Raw genomic sequence first — 19,817 nt, 5'->3', positions numbered from 1 at the left:
CCACAGTATTGATGGTTGCAACACCATAATGGCTAGAATTCATGGAACTTTCAGATGTCAATTCTCTTGTGCTGGTGCATCAAGCTTACTGTCTTCACAGCAGAATTTGACCCAAGATCTTTTATCATGACCTGGCCACCAGATGTTGGAGGCGTGGACAATCAGATCCTCTCGGTTTCCAGGAACGACTTCGTGGTACCAGAAGAACCCGAGTTGCGTCAGATATGCTGCACATTCAGAGAAACAAGGCTTACCTGGGTCTGTGTGCTCAGTCACATCCAACTTTTGTGACCCCATGGACTGTAGCCCGCCAGGCTCCTCTGTCCATGTAATTCTCCGGGCAGGAATACTGGAGTGGGTTGCCATGCCCTCCTTCAGGGGATCTTCCTGACCCAGGGATCAAACACTTGTCTCTTATACTGGCAGGTGGATTCTTTACTTGGGTTTCCTAGCCTCCAAAAACTGTGTGGTCTGAACCCACACTTTATAACCCACAGCAGTCCCTGTGTCTGGACCTGGCCCAGGCCTGGGGGCTGCCTCTTGCCAATCTCTCAGGACCCCCTCAAGTTCTATCTGCCCAGGGAGGGGCAGGGACTGAGTCCATTCCTTATCCCTACCTGGCCCCAGACAGACAACTCAAAAGACACACCTTGAGAAATAGGATGGAAAAAGAAGCCACATCAGCCATGAAGATCGGTGAAAGCCTTGGTTTAATTGGAGACAAGATCGAAGGGTTGAGTATCAATCAGTGGACCGACTGATTGATCGTTAAACCGGACAACACTTGAGCAGCTCCCGGGGTGGGGGGGTGGTCCTGGGCTCCCCTCCCCTGGGTCCCTGGGGACAGGGAGAGGGGCAGCTGCTGCCCAGCCCTCACCTCCCCCTCTGATCACATGACTCCCTGTTAAACAGCACTGAGTCCACACTTCTGGGGGTCTATGGTACAGTTCGTATAATACAGCAGGAATGGAGACTCCCCCTGGGAGACCCCCCACCCCTCTTTCCCCTGACTGAGTCAGTGGGGGAAGGGCGAGTTTATTTTCCCTTTTTGCCTCTGTAGAATAATTTACAAACCAACCTTACAGTATGTACAAAAAAAAAAAAAGAAGAGAAAGAAAGAGAACCAAAAGAAAAGGCCCCCTCCGGTCGCCGGCTGGGACTGAAACTACTTTCGCTACAAAAATGAACCCTGTACAGCATCTTGGGGGTGGGAATGGGTGGGACTCCCCACAGGGAAGGACAGACAGATGGAAGGCTGGGGGGAGCTGGGGGCTACAGTACCGTGTGCTCAGAATCGGAGGGGAGGAAGATGAGAGAGGCCGGTCCTGCCCAGCTGCAGAACCAAGCTGAGGGGCAGAGCGGATGGGGGATGTGGGGGTCTTTCCTTCCAAATAGTGCCCCCATGGCTTGAAGAAAAATGGCCTTGCATCTGTCCGTTGTATTGCTCCAGGGAACAGCTAGGGGAAGATGGGGAGGCTTGGCAAGGTGGGGGATGAAAGGAGAAATGACTCTGATGCCAGGGTAGGGTGGGCTGCCCAGAAAGGGGATGTGGGTGTACACCGTTATTGCTTCCTCCTAGGGCAAAGAGTTGGGGGAGGGCAGGAGGATGCTGGGGAGGGGGCATACCCAGGACGGGAACTCTGGGCCTGGCCCCGCCCCACTTGAGGTGCAAGTGGGAGCCACTGCAACCCCCTCTCCTATGGCCGTGGGAATCATTAAGGCAGAAACAAGAGGAGAAGCAGCTGGAAGGAAGGGGGGCGGCTCCAAATCATCCCCCCTCTCCAAACGGAGAAAATTCAAACTGAAACCCAGAGTGGAAGAGAAAAGGGGTGACAGGTGGAGAGGGCAGTGGGATCAGGCCCTCCTCAAACCTCAGATCCCAGGGTGGTGGTGTGAACGTCCCTCTGACACCCTCCCCTTGCCTCCTGAAGCCTCATGGCTCCCTCAAGTCAGTATTGCCAGGTTTGTGCAAAATGAGGCGGAAGACTTCTGGGGAGGGGAGGGCAGAAAGCCAGAGTAGGACTGGAGCTGGGGCCCCCCCTACAGTGGGCGACCCCTCCCCACCCCTAGGGCCCCCACCCAGAATGGCTATTCCTGGCTGGGTTCTAGAGACCCTCCCAAAATTCAGAAGTCTGGAGGGAGATTCTACACCAGGCAAAGAGCCCCAAGAGGCCGGAAGACTAAGCCTGGAACCTGGGCGATGGTGGTGAGGGTGGGGGGCTGGAGAGGTAGGGTCGGTGGTGGGAGTGGTTGGACCTGGACAAGGGGAGCCGGGAACAGGAGCGTCTACAGTTGCTGTGTTTCATCCTTTTTTTTTTTTTTTTTTTTTCTTTTTCTAAAAATGTAACAATTAAAATTCCAAAAATAAAATCACTTCCGGGACCTCAGCCCCTGGTTCCCCAGCCCCCACCTCCAAAAAAGAGGCCCCTGGGTGGGGGTGGGGGGGAAAGAGGAAAAAAAGAAAAGAGAAAAAAAACCCACTTTTCTGTTTTCTTTTTTCTCAGGAGGCCCAAGAGTCTTTGAGGCAGTGGAGGAGGTCAGGGGGTGATGGTGGTGGTGGTGGCGGGTGGCACGGAGGCCAACCGGGTACAGGGGCTGACACTCAGGTAGGGCCACCAGCTGACCCCCAAGCTCCGGGAGCTGGAAGCGCTCCAGGAGTGGGATCCTCGCCGGCTGTCCCCGTGCAGGCACAGCATGCCCTCTTGGCAGCCTGATGCTCTTTTTGGGCCCCCACCTCGGCTGCCATGGAGGGGAGGCCCAGAAGGCCCGGGTCGTCCTCTGGAGGGGGCGGTGTCCTCAAGGCAAGCGGAGCAAGGCTATTAGGAGACAGGGCAGGGATGTTGCGGCAGCCCACACAGACATCCACGGACGCGCCTTGGGGCACGGACACGTCCTGGCCAGCTGCCACACTACCTGTGGAGTCCACTTGCCGGGTCAAGTACATTTCCTCTATCTCCACCTCCGCAGATGGATCCTGGCCATCAACTTCCAAAGGGTCTTCAGGTGGGGAGGCATCCTGGGCCATGTACAATTCCTGAATTGCAACCGCACCCGGGGCAGTGCACACCTCCTCCTCCTCTTCCTCGTCCAGCGTCAGCTCGAACTGGAACTTATCAGGTGGTGGGGGGTGGCCCGGTCCCCCAGGCTCCTCCTCGGGGGGTGGCGAGGGGCTCTGCCGAATGGCGCTGTAGTACCAGTCCCGGTTGTCTTCCAGAGTGTCCAGGATCTCTTGGGCATCTGGGTGGACCAAGTCAGCCCACGTCTCCCACAGCGGGTGTACGATATAGTCAATGAAACCCACCTGAGGGAGCAGAAAGGAAGCAGAAACCACAGATGGCACCACCATGCTGCGGGATCTGATAAAATTTAAAAGATGCTAATGCAGGGGACTTCCCTGGCCATCCAGGTAAGGTTAGGACTCTGCACTTCCACGACAGGTGGACAGGGTTCGATCCCTGATCTGGGAACTGAGATCCTGCATGTCACGCAGTGCAGCAAAAACTAAATAAAAATAAGAGATACTGATACCATCTGACCTAGCAAGTTTGCTTCTCCAGATCCATCCCTGGAAAAACTCTTGTGTAAGTAAGAGGGGGAAAAAATCACATATGAGATGTAAACAAAAACTGGAAACACCTCTATATATACATCAGTCGGGAATTACTTTTTAAAAATGGTGGTAAATCACAGATATTCATGAAAGCCCCCCGCCCTTTTTTTTTGCCTCTCTGTGTGGCTTGCAGGATTTTAGTTCCCAGAATGCATGCGTTCTCAGTTGCTAAATTGTGTCCAACTCTTTGATATCCCATGGACTGTAGCCAGCCACGCTCCTCTGTTCATGGGTTTTTCCCAGCAAGAATATTGGAGTGGGTTGCCATTTCCTTCTCCAAGGGATCTTCCCAACCCAGGGATCAAACCCTTGTCTCCTGCATTGGCATGTGGATTCTTTACCACTGAGCCACCTGGGAAGCCCGTGGGGATACCACACAGCAGGGAAAAAGGATGAGCTTAATCCATGTGTAATAAGGTGGATAGATTTCCAAGTCACTGTTGGGAAGAAAAGGTAAGCTATGTAAAAATAAGTATATACTGATACAATTTATACTTTTAACAAAGCTAAGCCCACAAACTATTCCTATTAAGTTACCTGTGAATATAAACGTGTAACAAAACAAATAAATCTGGTTTTCATCAGGGGTTAGGGGGCTATGTGGATGACCAGGGGACATTTGGAAGTGTCTGGACACAGTTTTGGTTATTACCACAGGAAAGGGAGAGTATTCCTTGCATCCCGTGGGTGGAGGCCAAGGATACTGCTCAACACCTTACAATGTAGAGGGTGGGCCCACCACAGAGAATGAGCCATCCCCAAACTTCAGTAGTGCTGAGGCTGGGTAACCCTGCATGGGAAACATACACACACCAAGACAGGAAGAGGAGATCTCACCAGGGAAGAGGCTAGAAGCAGGGAGAGTGAGAAACTCTCATGCTCAAAAGCTTTATCCTTTTTTTTAGGCCAGCTGTGCAGCATGTGGGTTCCTAGTCCTCTGACCAGGGATGGAACCCATCCCCCCTGCATTGGGAGAATGGAATCTTAACCACTAGACCTCCAGGGAAGTCCGCAAAGTGTTGTCTCTCACATGACCGTGTTTCTGTCCCTTTTGTTAAACAGGCAGATGACAAAGCTGAGTCATTTCACTTCATTTCAAAATCCATCAGGACTTCCTGGTGGCGCAGCGGATAAGGATCTGCCTGCCAATGCAGGGGATATGGATTCGATCCCTGGTCTGGGAAGATTCCATATGCCATGGAGCAAATAAGCTGGTGCACCATAGCTTCTGAGTCCATGGCTCTAGGGCCCAAGAGCCACAACTACTGAGCCTGTGTGCTGCAATTACTGAAGCCCACGCGCCTAAAACTCGGGCTCCGCAACAAGAGAAGCCACCATAATGAGAAGCCCAGACACTACAATGAAGGGTAGCCTCTGCTCATTGCAACTAGAGAAAGCCCACAAGCAGCAATGAAGACCCATGTGACAAAAAGAAAAAAAAAAAAAAAAATCCACCGAAACTCAGGCCCAAAATGAGTGGCCAGATCACAGGGAAACCAAGAGGCTGAATGGACATGAGGTCTGTAACTAACGGTCAGACGAATATTACAGATGTTATGGCAGTTGCAACAAAGAGTTAGAACTATCTGGGCGCAAATCTACAAATTAAGGAGTTGGAGGCTCAGTTCAGTTGTTCTGTGGAGCAGGAAGTGTTATCTATTTCTCATCATGATAAAGAAGGAAAAAACAAAGAAAAACTTGACATTGTGGATGGGCAGCTTAGGGCCTCCTGGGGGCCTTGGGGCTCGAGGCCAGGATGTGAGGTAGGGGGCCTTTCCCTGCTCCCTTCCAACACCCCGAGACTCTACCTGAGACTTCTCCACTGAGGCTGTGTGCTTGTCGCACATGGGACTGATCTCCATGCCTCGCTCACGTTCACGGTCGCCCTGCTGGAAGAACTCGGCCATGATGCGGTCGGTCCACTGGCGGTAAAGCTCCAGCGGCTTGGTGGGGTTGCTAAGATCTGCGCAGTGCACCATGTTCCGTAGAACCTGCGTGGGGTGGGGGGACCTTTAGAGGCCATGGCCCCCGACCCAGTTTCAGGCCCCAGGCTTTCTTACTTTCCCTTTGGAAAGAGAGCAGGGGATGGTGGGGCGGGGGGGGGGGGGTGGTGGGTAAGGGGGGAGATGGAGGGAGGAAGAGGAGGTGAGGGAAAAGGGAGATGAGTGGAGGAGAGAAGGGGAGAGATGAGAGGTGAGTGATGAGCAAAGGGCAGAAGGAGGGAAGGGAAAAGAGGCAGTGGGGGACACAGAGGTGTGGGAGGAATGGAGACAGGGCTTGATGAAGAAAGGGAAAAAGGGGGCTTCTCTGGTGGCTCAGTGGTCAAGAATTCTCCTGCCAGTGCACAAGACACAGGTTTGATCCCTGGTCCGGGAAGACCCTACCTACATGCTGAAGGGCAACTGAGCCCGTGCGTCACAACTACTAAGCCTGTGCTCCAGAGCTCAGGAGCCTCAACTACTGAGCCCACATGCCACAGGAACTACTGAAGCCCACGCACCCTAGAGCCTGTGCTCTGCAACAGGAGAAGCCACCACAATGAGAAGTCTGTGCATCGCAACTAGAGAGTGGGTCTCACTTGCCACAACTAGAGAAAAACCTGCACAGCAATGAAGACCCATCACAGCCATGAACAAATAAATAGTTAATTAAAAAAAAACACACACTATGTTAAAAAAAGAAAGGGAAGAGGGAATTGAGTGAGATGGGGGAGACGGGAGTTGGAAAGGGTTAGGTGGCAGAGGAGAGAAAAGACAAAGAAGATGGGCAACCTGGGAGCTGGGGGCAGAGTGAGGGGCAGCAACCCAGACCTAAGGGAGGAGGGAGGGAAAGAGTCCTTATATGGTCTGTGTGGGGGGCACCTGGATGCGGTCGGAATAGTTATCCAGCAAGAGGACCCCCGAGCTGGTCACTTTCTTAGTCTCCACCATGGTCTTCAGGTCAGCCAGGAGGGTCATGTGCTTGGACATATCCGTGGCCAGCACCTGTGGGCAAGGACTTGTCATGGGGGCCCTCAAAGCCTGGCCACCCTCTGTATCCACCCAACCCAAAGTTTTCACTGAGCACAATCAGCCCCTGTGGAATTCCCTGGCAGACCAGTGATTAGGACACCCCTTTAGCTTCCACTGAAGGGGGCACAGATTTGATTCCCGGTCAAGGAACTAAGATTCCACATGTAGGGAGTGGGGCAAAAAAAAAAAATCCAACCCCCACAACCTCCTCCCAAAGGACGGTTCTCCTACTTGGGGCCTGTCTATCCCAGACTCAGACCAGACCTTCCCCAAATTCCCCTAGGCCCAAAGGCGACCTCCCGCACTGTCCCCGCCCCTCGCCCCGCCCACCATGTCGATGACCATCTTGCGCAGGCTCTGCCGCTGGCGCTTGCCGAGGTTCTGGAAGATGTCACAGTTGTCTTCCTGCAGCAGCTTGAAGCCCACGGCCAGGTGGTGATTTTCCAGCACCGACTCGTCGTTGTACATGAGCGCCAGTTCTGAATCTGGGTCCCAGGTCAGGTTGGGGCAGTCAGAAGAGACGACCCACCCAGGATGCCCCCCCGCTGGGAGGGGCCAGCGTAGGCCCCGCCCCCAACCCAGCGGGCCCCACCTCCAGCCCAGCAGGCCCCGCCCTCACAGAGGGCCACTCACTGGTGTTAATGAGGAACTGATTGGAGACTCCAGGGTGGTCCACGTCGTGGATGGCAGCCGCGAAGAGGGCAGCGAGAATCTCCAGGTCCGTAAACACGGCCTAGGGGCGGAGCAAGGGGGTCAGAGAAAGGCAGGGGTTAGAAAGATCGGGAGTCAGAGAGAGGGTAAAAGAGAAATGAGAGAGTCAAGAAAGATGGGGGTCAGGAGAGAGAGGAACAGGGTCAAAGAGAGATGGGAGGTCAGGGACCCAGGGTCAGAGAGATAAACAGGAGATTCAAGATGGGCAGGGGGGGAGGGGAGGCTGGAGAGACGGGGGTGCCCAGGTGGTGCTCACATCCAACGCAGGTGTGGCCAGCAGCACATGGGTGGACTGCAGCACGTCGGCTGCGTGCAGGCTGTTGTGGTAAGCCACATCCGGGTGGTAGTGGTCCTCTAGGGTCAGCATGTATGTCACCATAGTGTCCACCGGGATGCGGAACTTCTTCAGCAGGTCCCGCTCCTGCGGGCAGAGGTCGGGGGATGGTGGCCCTCCCTAGCCCTCAGCTCCTCACTCCTCCCTCTCCCTCGCAGCTGGCCCCACTCAGCCCGCCCTACCAGGAATCTCACCGTACCTGGAATATTGTGTACATGATACAGCTGAGGGAACGCCCCCCAGCGTAATCTGACACGCGAAAGATGTTCAGGCCCCACTTGTTCAGGTTTTCCAGTTCCTGGTGGAGACGGAGGCCACAGGTCAGGAGCCCCTGAGGCCAGGACCCTCTAGACTCTCTTCTAGGAGTTCAGAGGTGTTAGTTGCTCTGTCTTGGCCAACTCTTTGCGACCCCATGGACTGTATGTAGCCAGCCAGGCTCCTCTGTCCATGGAATTCTCCGGGCAAGCCTACTGGAGTGGGTAGCCCTTCCCTTCTCCAGGGGATCTTTCCCACCCAGGGATTGAACCCGGTTTCCTGTGTTGTAGGCAGATGCTTTACCATCTGAGCCAGGTGTTCAGAACCCTAGTCTGCATAGTGGGACCATTATCACTCAACCAGTGGGTGATGTGGTCAGCAGTATAGAATTTACCACCCAGGTCCTACTGGGCCAGAAAATAACAAAGCAACCCCAGTGTCTATTGAGTGCCTATAAGCTACCCAGCACTGCACTAAGTGCTTGATTTCACATAGCAGGTGAAGGAATCCAAACTCCAAGCAGTGACAAGACTCACCTAAGACCTTACATCTCACAAGCAGCAAGGCTGGGATGTGAACTCAGTGTGGCTGACCCAAAAGCACGGTTCAGCTTCAGTTAAACTGCTCTTGGGCACCGGGAGGAAAGGAACATGGGCTAGTTTTTCATGTCTTCGCAGAATTCAGAACAGTGCCAGGGACTTCCCTGGTGGTCCAGTGGATTTTGCACTTCCACTGCTGGGAGCGTGGGTTCAATCCCTTAGTTCAATCAGGGAACTAAGATCCCTCATGCCCTACTGCATGGCCAAAAAAAAAGTGCCAGTACACAGTAAGTGCTTAATCAACACTGGGTAACTGCATATAGCACTGGCCATTGCTGGCACATGGAGGGTTACAAGAAAAGTCAGCTGAGTGAGCCGCTGAGCTTGTGTCGAGTCCATTGTACAAATCAATGTGGGAGTCCTCCGGCCTACGATTTCACAGAAAAGCCAGGAGGTGAATCCGGGTTTGGTCTGTAGTGGATGCTGTTGGATTCTGTGCAGATTCCTTCCACTGGTAAGCATGTCCATCCCCCAGCTGCTGGAGCTGTTACACATTCTCACAGCTGTCCTTTCTCAAAAATCTGCTCTGGGGGGAACACGAAGATCCCACATGCTGTGTGGTGTGGCCAAAAAAAAAAAAAAAAAAACTTCACAAAACTGCTCTTTCTGCACTAGAGCTATGTAGAGGGGGTGAGGGCATTCACCCTGGGGACAGCCTCCAGTCAATGACAAAAGGTCAGTGCAGCCAGCACAAGACTTTCCTGGTGGTACAGTGGATAAGAGTCTGCTGCCAATCCTGGTTCGATCCCTGGTCTGGGAAGATCCCACCTGCCATGGAGCAACTAAGCCTGTGAGCCACAACTGCAGAGACAGTGCTCTAGAGTCCGAGATCTGCAACTACTGAACCCATGTGCCACAACTGCTGAGCCCACATGTCACAACTCCTGAAGCCTGTGTGCCTAGAGCCTGTGCTCTGTAACAATAGAAGCTACTGCAAGAGAAGCCCATGTACTGCAACAAAGAGTAGCCCCCACTGCAACTAGAGAAAGCCAGTGCACAGCAACGAAAACTCAGTGCAGCCAAAAATTAACTAATTAAAAAAAAATAGGCCAGCAGGCTTGCCTCAAGGTGGTTCAACTCAGTGGTGCTGTTCATACGTTGACTCCAGCTGAGACCACCCGCCTCTTTGCTCATTAGCTCCTTCCTAAACTGCTTCCTGGACTTCCCAGAAAGCACTAGTGGTAAAGAGCTCACTTATCAATGCAGGAGATTCGGGTTTGATCCCTGGGTGAGGAAGACCCCCTGGAGGAGGGCATGGCAACCCACTCTAGTATTCTTGCCTGGAGAATCCCATGGACAGGCACACAGCGCATACTGGTTCCTTCACTCCGCCTTTCCTGAGAGTTTCAAAGGGCAGGTATACCGCAATCCTCATCTCAATCTGACCCAAAGCCCAGTCCTTCACTGCCCCCGCCCCCAGAACCCTGCCCCTCCCTCTCCAGCCCCGCCCCCGCTGAGGCCCCACCCACTTGGGCTAGGAGTTCCTCTTGATCAGTCTTCACACCAAAGCGGGGCATGCTGGAATCGTTGAGGCTGCTGCTATGCATCAGCTTCTTCACTCCGGTTATCTGAGACATGGGCTGAAGCTGTGGCCCAGGGGCCGGGGGCTGCTGGCAAGGTCTCTGCCGTGGCGCTTGCTGTTTCTCCCGATCTTTGATCGTGGGTGATGGGATCTCCACTTCATTCCGCTTGTCTGCGGAAGACAGAGGAGAGGCAAGCATGGTTACCCCACTGAAGCTCCTTCATCTGGCTCTCAGACCGTGCCTGCCTTACCCCTCAGGCCCTGAAAATTCTCACCCAGGAGGTCAGACCTAGTCCTGGTGTCATGCTGTTGGTTGCTTATAGACTGGAAGCCAGAGCGGAGGTAGGAATTCTTCTGGGAGGTGGTGGGCTGGAGTGGGGACCCCAGGGCCAGACGAGAGCTGTGGGGTAGCCCCAGTCCAATCACCAAGTTTGGCGAGGGGGTGGCATGCGAAGTCAGGAGGCAGGGTGGGGGCGCTAGAGAGGGCTTCTGCCTGCCTCGGATAGGCAAGGACCCTTCTCGGGCTGGGAAGACAGGCCCGCGGTGACCCAGAGGACTGGTTGGGGTGGACAGCGCTGGGAGGCGGGAAGGAAGGGTGGTCTCTGGCTCCATGGGCCCACCCCTAACCCCTGGACATCAGCCTGTCTGGGGGCCAGCCCCAGAAGTCTCTTTTCCTGAGCTCTTTAGGCCTTCCAGAGTCCAGCCAGGGCCACCCATTGTGACCTGGGTCCCACCAGTCAATGACAGGGCCCAAGAGGGCTCATTTGCATGCTGTGCTCTTATTGGCTGGGTCTTCAGCATTCAGGCACATCACACACTCAATGGTGGGAATGTTTGAAACCTTCTTTCCAGCTTGGCTGGGGGGGCAGGTAACCTGAATTGGGGAACTTTGGTGATCAATTCTGAAGGTGAAATTACCCTGACTTTGTCAGGGATAGTCTCAGTTAAGGCTCTTGGCTTCAGGATGAGGGGAAGGCTGACCTCGGAGGTCATTGTGAGCTGAAGGGTTCCAGTGAATCTGAGGTATTCTACCTTTAAGTTTCTGAGTTAAGGAATTCTCCAGAGTTTGGGGAATCACTGTATAGGTTTAAGCTAAGCAAGAGAATCCTATTGAATTTGGGTATCTAAAGTTTGGGGGTCTACTGAATTTGGAGGTATTGTACCAAGTTTGGGCATTCTATTGAATTGGGGAGATTTCAGCTTGGAGGTTTTTTAAAGGTTTGGGGGTCTTTATGGGCTTTTAAGGGCAGGAATTCCCTTACATTTGAGAATTCCACTGAGTCCGGGCATCTCTCTTGAGTTTGAGGGGTCTTCTGAGTTTGGGGCAAGGAAATTCAAGGTTGGAGATTCTACTGAATTTTGGGAGACTTTGAGTTCTATTTGAGTTTGGGGGTTTCTTGGGGTCCTTGAGTTTGAGTTCCAATGGGGTCCCACTGAATTTGGAGGGACTTTGCAGCTTTAAAGTAGGGGTTCTACAGGAGTCGGGGGTCTCACTAAATTGGAGGGTATCAGAGTGTAGGAACTTTTGACGTGGTGACTTTGACCTTTGGGGAGGTGAGTCAGGGTCCCTTGGGCAAATGTGTGCAACAAGACTCAGGGTCTGGGGTGCCCCCCAACAGTCCAGTTATGCATCCCCCCTGTCACACACACACACAGTGCTGCCCTTCACTCACCCAGGAATGTGGTGGAGATGTACTCAGAGACCTGGTTTCCTGACCTGCTCATCTCTGACAGGTGTGTGAGTTCACGGTTTAGCATCCTCTTGAACTAAGGTGAAGGAGGCAAGAAGGAAGGCATGATGGGGTGATGGCAGGGGTTGGGGGGGTAAGGTCAGGCCTTCCCAAGAAACCTCTGAAGAACCCAGGAGCCCCTCTCACTTCTCTGCTCAGCCAGCACAGCCCTCAGCAGGCTGTGAGAGGGGAGGGGTCAGTCCTTCCTCTCCTCCCAACTCTCGATGGGGGTCCCCAGGCTTGGGGAGTGCAGCCCTCCCTCTCTGAGGAAGGGGGCTTCCTCTCACCATACTCCCTCTTTCTGCCCCCAAGGAGGAGTCAGAGGGGCACCTGTGGAAGGGAGGGGCTCCTGCTTAACAGGGAGCCAATGGGGTGTCAGGAGAATCCCGTCACCATGGTGATGGGAGTCTCCTTAGCAACTCCCCCTCCAACCAGCTACTGAGCTGGGGAAAAGGGGGCAGGCCGTGGGCCCCTTAACCCCTGACTTCCCAGACCTACCCCTGGCCCAGGTCTTCCCAGACAGGGACCCCACACGCCAGGGTCCTGGCCCCGCAGCCCTCAGCCTGGTTTGAAAGGAAGGAATGCAGTCCTGAAATTCTGGGTGAAGATGTTTGGCTGGGGCAGGGAGAAGGGTGAGCAGAGGAAACCCTAGTTCAGTCACTAGGGGAGGGGGGGTTCCCATCATAGCCCCCTCTCCCCCAACCTCAGAGGGGTGGACAGATGCACAGATGGACAGGGGATGCCTAGAACCAGCCCTGGGGGCTCCTCTGGGTCTCCCCGTCTCTCTTCACACAAGTGGCCGCTGTGACATTGTGCATGAGGAGAAAGGGCATCGGCTCCCCACCCCCAAGCTCCACCAAAGCGCCCCCTGAGCTGGAGCCGACTGTCCAGAGAGGCAGGAGGGACTCTTGGCAGGAAGGGTGAGCCTGCCCAGCCCACATCGGGAGAGGCACTCACTCCTCCCAGGGCTGCTAGAGGCCCTGGGCACCCACAGAGAGACACACATCCACACACAAGATGGACCCACAAAGTCACACAACCGCACAGAGTCACAGACCCCCCACTTACACAGTGCTACACAGCCCCCAGACACACACATCAAGGAGCACACACAATAAAGCAGTCACTGAACTCAGGGTCACATGCCCCAGAAAAATCATGCAGCTCTGGGCTCATAAACATGGCCCAAAACACACCACCACAATCAGAACCATGTGATCTCAGCCAGGGCCATCCCCCAGTCCACGACCCAGGCACACAAGCCCACGGGCCTCAGGCAGCCCCCCACCACTCCAGACACACACACACATGCATGCTGCGGTCACACCCAGAGAGAGACCCACACCCCCAGCCACCCACCTTCCACGCCCAGCCCCGGGCCACACACAGAGACACAGTCACCAGGCTTCATCTCCAGGCCACACACGTGCACAGATGCACACACAAGCCCAGACCGGGGGCTGGAGGGTGCGAGGTGGGAGGGCCAGAGCTGGGTCTCTTGCCCATCCTCCACCCTGAGTTCCCCTACCTGGTCCCACCAGCCCACCAGCCACGGCTTGGAGCAGGTCTCGCAGAAGAAATCCACCAAGGGCATCGTGGAGTCTTGGCCCCGCTCAGGGCTGCCGCACACAGAGGCTGGGCTTGGGGAGTCCCGGGGTTAGCAGCTATTGTGGCAGGGGGCGGGGTGCTGGGCAGTGGAAGGGGGAGCCGCGGAGGGGCCCAGGCCGGCCCAGCAGGGCTGGGGGGCTCCCTTCCCCTCCGCGCTCCCGGCAGCAGCCCTGGTTACATGGTTTGCCTGCCGTGGGCCCTGCTGGGCCCCCCTGCGGCAGCAGCAGTGGCTGGAGGTGGCCGGGGACCCCTGCCCATGGAGGGAAGGTGCAGGGCGAGGGTCCCGGGAGGAGGCTTCGGAGGCTCTGGGCTCCGTGTGTTCGCCTGTGTGTGTGCGTGTGCGTGCTCACTGCAGCACTGGCAGGCTGCATGCAATGTCAGGTGGTGCTGGGGGTGGGGGGGGCATTAAAGGGGCACTGGAGCCCACGGGCCTCAGGCAGGACCCAGGTGAGGTTGCCAGGGATGGGCAGGGAGGCACACACACCCGGCAGAGGGCATGCCCCCACCTCGCCGTGGACACACCCAGCGACAGACACACACACCCACATGCTCCACACACCAACACACAATCAGACACAAATTCCACTCCACACCACTACAGTCAGACATTTGACAGACCTGACCACACTCTGACACCCAAATGCTTTCAGTCCTATGCTAACCACACAAACACACACACACACAGTCACAATTCTGTTGTTCAACACATTTCTAGGAATACAATAGAGCACACAGAGGTACAAATACCTCTAGACACCCATTCCCAGAATATGGACTCACAACCAGAAGTACAGACACACACTAAGGGATAAACACCCAGATACTGGACACACTTGCAGCAGACACACTCAACACACCCACAGACACACTTGTAAACAAACATGGATACCCGTATGGCCTCAGACACAAATGTGCCCTGACTAATCTATAAGGGAATACGCACACTCACACCCACGCTCCACACGCACATACCCCATTGCAGAAATACACCCGCAGACCTACATTCAGACACACAGTCACATTCTCAGATGCTCCACACATACCCTCAGGGACACAATTGCCCTAGACTCACATGTTCCCAGACAAACCTCCACCCACGGGTGTGCGCACCCCCCAACACAGACGCCCCCACCTGCACATTCATTTCCTGACAGGCATCCTCCCACCAAGCTGTACAACTCCAGGTGGCATCATTCACATTGCCCGCTTCCTGAATGGCGCCCCCTGGAATTGTGCAGTGCACAGTCAGCACAACTGTACATGGATGCCTTGCACTCTCTCCTGTGGCCTTGCAAGCACACACACACACACACAGAGTCACAGACACATGGAGATACACACTCAGATTCACAACTGGACTAACTCACATCTCTAGACATACACACCCCCCTGGTACAGCTCCCCACACTGACAGCCCCACATTGTCAGCTGTGCATATCCTTATGCCCTCCACAGATACACTTGTGCATGCCACTCCTGATGGATCTTATTGGGATACCCCCCACTCCCCTGCCCTCCTCCCTGCCCAGCACTGCAATCGGGTAACCAACAAACAGTCATATAGCCACAGATACACACTCATAAACCATACAAACACAACCTGCTCCCCCCAGGACAGAAGGTCACCTAGGGACACACCCCCCCACACACACACACACCAGGTCTACAGGAGATACAAAGTCAGATACACACACACACACACACACACACCCCAGGTCTACAAGAGATACAAAGTCAGATAACACACACACATACATACACACATACACACACACACATCCCAGGTCTACAGGAGATACAAAGTCAGATAACACACACACCACACACATACACACACACACACACACACCAGGTCTACAAGAGATACAAAGTCAGATAACACACACACCACACACATATACACACACACACACACACACACACCAGGTCTACAAGAGATACAAAGTCAGATAACACACACACACCCCACACACACACCAGGTCTACAGGAGATACAAAGTCAGACAACACACACCACACACACACACACCAGGTCTACAGGAGATACAAAGTCAGACAACACACACCACACACACACACATCCCAGGTCTACAGGAGATACAGAGTCAGATAAAGGACACCCAGGGTCTGACCCCACCCCACAGGCTCTCATCACAGGTGGACCACGCCCATTGGCCACGCCCCATAGCTAACCCCGCCCCCAGCCGTTGGCTCCACCCCGCTGCTCCTACACACCTTGTGGGAAGCCATCTCGCTGACGGAGCGATAGGTCTGCATGGTTTCCAGCTGCTCCAGACACCAGTCCAGCTCCTCCAGTGTCTCTCGGGCCAACTGCTGACACGTCTCCTCTGGGGAAGGGGCAGCCGGGGCGGTGACTGCGAGGGTTCGCATGGAGACCCCCAGAGGTGATGGGGGCCCGTCTGATGAGTAGGGCGCTGGGAAAGGGGGCGAGGGACCCCGCACTGGGGCACCACGAGGGGCCTTTCTCATGCCCTTGGGCTTGGTTACCTGATAGCGTGGCCTTGCAGACGGGGGTTGGGCCGCCCAGCGGGGACCGCCTGCAAAAAATCGGGCCCCAACCTCAGCCTGGCCCTCCCCGTATCTCTGCCTCCCTCTCCATGAAGAGTTCTGACTTTCCTTTTTATGAGCCCTCTCTGTGTGTCCCAGGCATGCTGCCATTTACTCTGCCCGCTGCCTCTCACAGAGCCTCACAAAAACCCATTTTACAGATGAGGAAACTGAGGTTCACGAAGGTGGAGCCAGCTTCCTCAAGACTATATGGCTGGTTGGGTCAGACCCTGTGTCTCCAAAGTCCCTGCTTCCCTGACCATCCCTCCCCCGAGTTCCTTGAACCCCAGGATAACTCTGCCCCCACCCCCCGCCCCCCAGGGCTCCCAGAGGAACCAGCAGCTCTCAGCCTCACCCCTGCCCCCAAATAAGAACTACTTCTATTCAGTGAGCACTTACTATGTGCTGGGCAGTATTCTAGCACTTTCTATACATCACCTTCTCAACTTCTTACAGCGGTTTCCAGTTGACAGAAGCAACACAGACGGCTAATTGCCTGGCAAGCTGGCATCACTGCCAGGAGTGGCTCAGAGGCTGGGGTGGCTGACCACTCATGACCGCAGCCTTGAGTGTCCATACCCCTCCATCTTTGTTTATAAAAGTTTCCCCGACTTAAGAATTTGAATCACAATGGTTTACTGGCTCAGTGGCAGCTGTTGGCTAAACAGAGGCTCAGAGAGGTCAAGTGCCTGCCTGAGGTCACACAGCAGCTGTGAGAGTTGGACCCAGGTGTGTTGAGCCTCATGATCACAGGCCCTGGGGCCCAGCCTCCACTTACTTGTTGCTGGGAATGGGCACATTGGTCAGGAGGGAGAAGTTGCTGCGAACGCTCCGGAGACTGGCCAGCACCTGGGTGGGGGAGCCAGGGTGAGGAGAGGGGCCCACCCAGAGCGAGGAGCTGGGGCTGGGCCCCTGTCCCCAAGTGTAGGGGAGAGTCAGAGCCCCTTCCCTTCTTAGGGGAGGGGGTCTTACCTGGGCAAACGGCGTGACGATGAGGTCCTCTGCATGCCTGCAAGGACAGGGGTAGGTCAGGGGTCCTCACAGTGGGGCTCCCAAGGGTCTGGGGTGGACAGGGGCTGGGGCTACCAGAAAAGCAAGTCACTAGGGTGTCACTCTGTGGGGGACTGGGCCCTGGGAGGCTGGTGGACAGGAAGGGGGCTCTGTGGGGTGGGGGAGGGGTGCTTATACCTCACAAGGATGGTTACGCTGCAGGGGCTTGTTCTGAAGGAAACGGTCAGGGAGAAGGGTTCAGGTGGGGCAAGGTGAGGTGGCGCAGAGACAAAAGGAGGGTGGTGAACACACCTCAGAGGCTGAGCTTGGAGAAACTAGTAGTGGGGAGGGGGTGGAGGACAGGAGCTGGGGGGAAGGGGTGATACAGATGCCTCACTGGGTCGGGACAGGGCTGGAGGATTCAGTAGAGGAAGAGGGCTGAGGAGATGGGGGTGCTCACACCTCTATGCTATTGTTGCTTAGTTGCTTCAGTCGTGTCCGACTCTCTGCGACCCCATGGACTGTAGCCCGCTGGGCTTCTCTGTCCATGGGATTTCCCAGGCAGGAATACTGGAGTGGGTTGCCATTTCCTTCTCCACACACCACTATAGGTGGTCGTGATAAGGGGGCTGGTTTAGGGAAGCCTAGACATGGGGAGGAAGAAGAGGGTCAGCCGAGGTGGACCCTCTGGAAGTGGTAGCCAGGAGGGGCTCAAGTGGGGTTCCCTTGCTGGAGAGATGGGATAAGGTGGGGCCAGGCCCCTGAAACCAAGGGGTAGGAGTGGGCATGGGCAGGTTGGGTGGGTGGGCACTGTAGGGACATGGGTGGGGCTGGGCCTCAGCTCAGAGTGGCCAGGTGGCGGGGCAGAGACAGGGTGGGCGCTCATACCTCACTGGGTGGGTATGCTATAAGGGGGTTGAGTCCTCAATAGGGAATAAGGGCGCTGTTTAGTTTTTGCCAAGGACCATGGGGTGGGCTGGGGGTTGGGCAGCCCCCGTCCCCCCTTGCTGGGGCCAGGAGGCCTGGAAGAGCCAGCCAGGGGGGAGATGGCAGGTGCTCACGCCTCGCTGGTGACCGACGAGTTCCGGGACATGGTCTTGGGTGACATGTCATAGTCGCTGTCTGAGCGGTAGAGAAACGACTCCCGGCGCTGGCTGGTGGCCGCACCAGCATGCAGCACGAGGCCCGGGCTCGCCTGCGAGTCCAGCGGGCTGCGGCCTGGCGACGGTGTCGGTCCATTCTCCGCCTCCAAGCTGCAAGGGGTGGGCGGGAAGAGGGGTCAGTGGGCTGAGATGACATTGAGGGGGGGCGTCGAGAGGAATAAGGAGACCCAGGAAATTCCTGACAAGAGAGACAGATACTTCAGAAAAGGTGGGAGACAGGAAATTAGAGAGACCACCTTTGTGTGCCTGGTCCTGCTGCCAGAGCTAAGGGACACTGCCGTGACCCAGACAGACCATGATCTGTGCCCCTCACAGACATGACACTGTGAGGGCTGGTCTAGAAACAGGCCAACCGAGCAGCACTGCACATCCCCAAAAGTTGTGGGGTCTTCCTCGCTCTGTTCTTCCCTTGGTACCTCAGAGCAATCAAATCTATTCAAGAATAATCTGTCTGCTTCATACCCCTTCCTTGGCCAGCCTGCCCATAATCACTTTCCTGGGCCAGGACATTTGTCTTTGCTCTGGCCCCTAGCTGCTTCTGTTTATACCCCTGTCCGCTTCCCTCAGCAGCCAGAGGAAGCCTGTGAATACCTGAGTTGGGTCACATCCCTCCTCTGTTTAGAACCTTCTCTGGCTCCCAGTTCACTCAGAGCCAAAGCCAAAGTCCTTGCTGTGGCCCACAAGGCCCTGCCCCCATACCCACTACGCCCTTCATGGACTCTGCTGCAGCCATAATTGCTATCTGGCTGTTCCCTAAATATTCCAGGGATATTCCTGCCTCAGGGCCTTTGCACAGACTGTCTCCCTGGCCCAGATCTCCAGTGGCTCCCCCCTCCTCTCAAATGTTGCCTCTTCAGGAAGGCCTCCCTCAACCAACCCATCTGAAATATCATCCCCTGCCCTTACATTTCATATTTCCCTTCCTTAAAATAAATACTACTTACCCAACACATTCTATGTTTTACTTTTCCGCTGTTTGCCTTCCCTTCTAGAACTAAGCTCTACAGAGCAAGGATTTTTGTCTGCTTTGTTCACTGCTGGATCTCTGGCTAAGAACATGGCCTGGATGCCCAATAAATGTTTACTGAATGAATCAATCTATGAATGAATGAATGAATGAATGAATATACAGGCTGGATGGTGCCATCCAGGGAATTAAAACTAGGTGGGTGGCTGGAAAGGTGATTTTTAGCTGCTGTGGTGGAGGCAGGTCTCTCTGAGGAGGTGATATCTGAGCAGGGCCTGAAGGATGAGAAGGAGCAGGCCATGGGGTCAGGAGGTGGGAGAAAGCACTCCAGGGTGAGGGAACAGTAAGTGAAAAGGCCCTGTGGCAGAATCTGTTTTTTGTTGGAGGACCAGCAAGGAAATTGGTGTCACTGGAGTGGAGATATAGATAGATAACAGAGACACAGCTAAATAGAGGATACAGCAGGACTCCATTCTGTTGGCACTGGCAAGACAGAGCCTCTGGATGAGGTAGGAAAAAGCTGGCTATGCCACTTCCCAAATGTACAACTTGGGGGAAAAGACCAAATTTCCGTTTCCTCTTCTGCAATATGGGGGCAACCACTGCCTGCCTGAGGTCATCCAGGTAACCAGCGTTAACACAGGTAACATGCTCAGGGTGGTGCCTAACAGGGAGCTCAAGAAACATTGGCAGCTGTAAATCTATCAGCCCCCTAACTGTAAATCTATCAGTATCCCTGGGGAGGGAAC

At 55.0% G+C, this 19,817-nt stretch overlaps 1 protein-coding gene across 6 annotated transcripts in view; it reads right to left on the bottom strand.

Annotated features, from left to right (window-relative positions):
* Positions 1 to 692: 692 nt before the first annotated feature.
* PDE4A (phosphodiesterase 4A) overlaps positions 693 to 19,817 on the bottom strand; it is a 44,665-nt gene continuing 25,540 nt past the window's right edge. For all 6 annotated transcript variants that reach the window (XM_086409278.1, XM_086409281.1, XM_086409284.1 and 3 more), the window contains 14 exons: positions 18,000 to 18,191; positions 16,921 to 16,957; positions 16,727 to 16,797; positions 15,889 to 15,938; positions 15,616 to 15,728; positions 11,716 to 11,809; positions 9,990 to 10,213; positions 7,866 to 7,964; positions 7,589 to 7,753; positions 7,255 to 7,354; positions 6,952 to 7,106; positions 6,472 to 6,594; positions 5,419 to 5,601; positions 693 to 3,301 (listed from right to left, as the gene is read on the bottom strand). In XM_086409278.1, coding sequence (XP_086265404.1) covers positions 2,603 to 3,301; positions 5,419 to 5,601; positions 6,472 to 6,594; positions 6,952 to 7,106; positions 7,255 to 7,354; positions 7,589 to 7,753; positions 7,866 to 7,964; positions 9,990 to 10,213; positions 11,716 to 11,809; positions 15,616 to 15,728; positions 15,889 to 15,938; positions 16,727 to 16,797; positions 16,921 to 16,957; positions 18,000 to 18,191 — 2,305 coding nt within the window. In that variant the 3' untranslated portion in view covers positions 693 to 2,602. The remainder of the gene's footprint in view (positions 3,302 to 5,418; positions 5,602 to 6,471; positions 6,595 to 6,951; positions 7,107 to 7,254; positions 7,355 to 7,588; positions 7,754 to 7,865; positions 7,965 to 9,989; positions 10,214 to 11,715; positions 11,810 to 15,615; positions 15,729 to 15,888; positions 15,939 to 16,726; positions 16,798 to 16,920; positions 16,958 to 17,999; positions 18,192 to 19,817) is intronic.

This window comes from Bos grunniens, chromosome 7, assembly GCF_055505025.1.
Source record: "Bos grunniens cultivar Pamir isolate PY7600 chromosome 7, Bosgru_T2T1.0, whole genome shotgun sequence".
NCBI lineage: Eukaryota > Metazoa > Chordata > Mammalia > Artiodactyla > Bovidae > Bos > Bos grunniens.
Note: the sequence above shows the minus strand (reverse complement) of the source record. Positions and strands in the feature narration are given on the sequence as shown.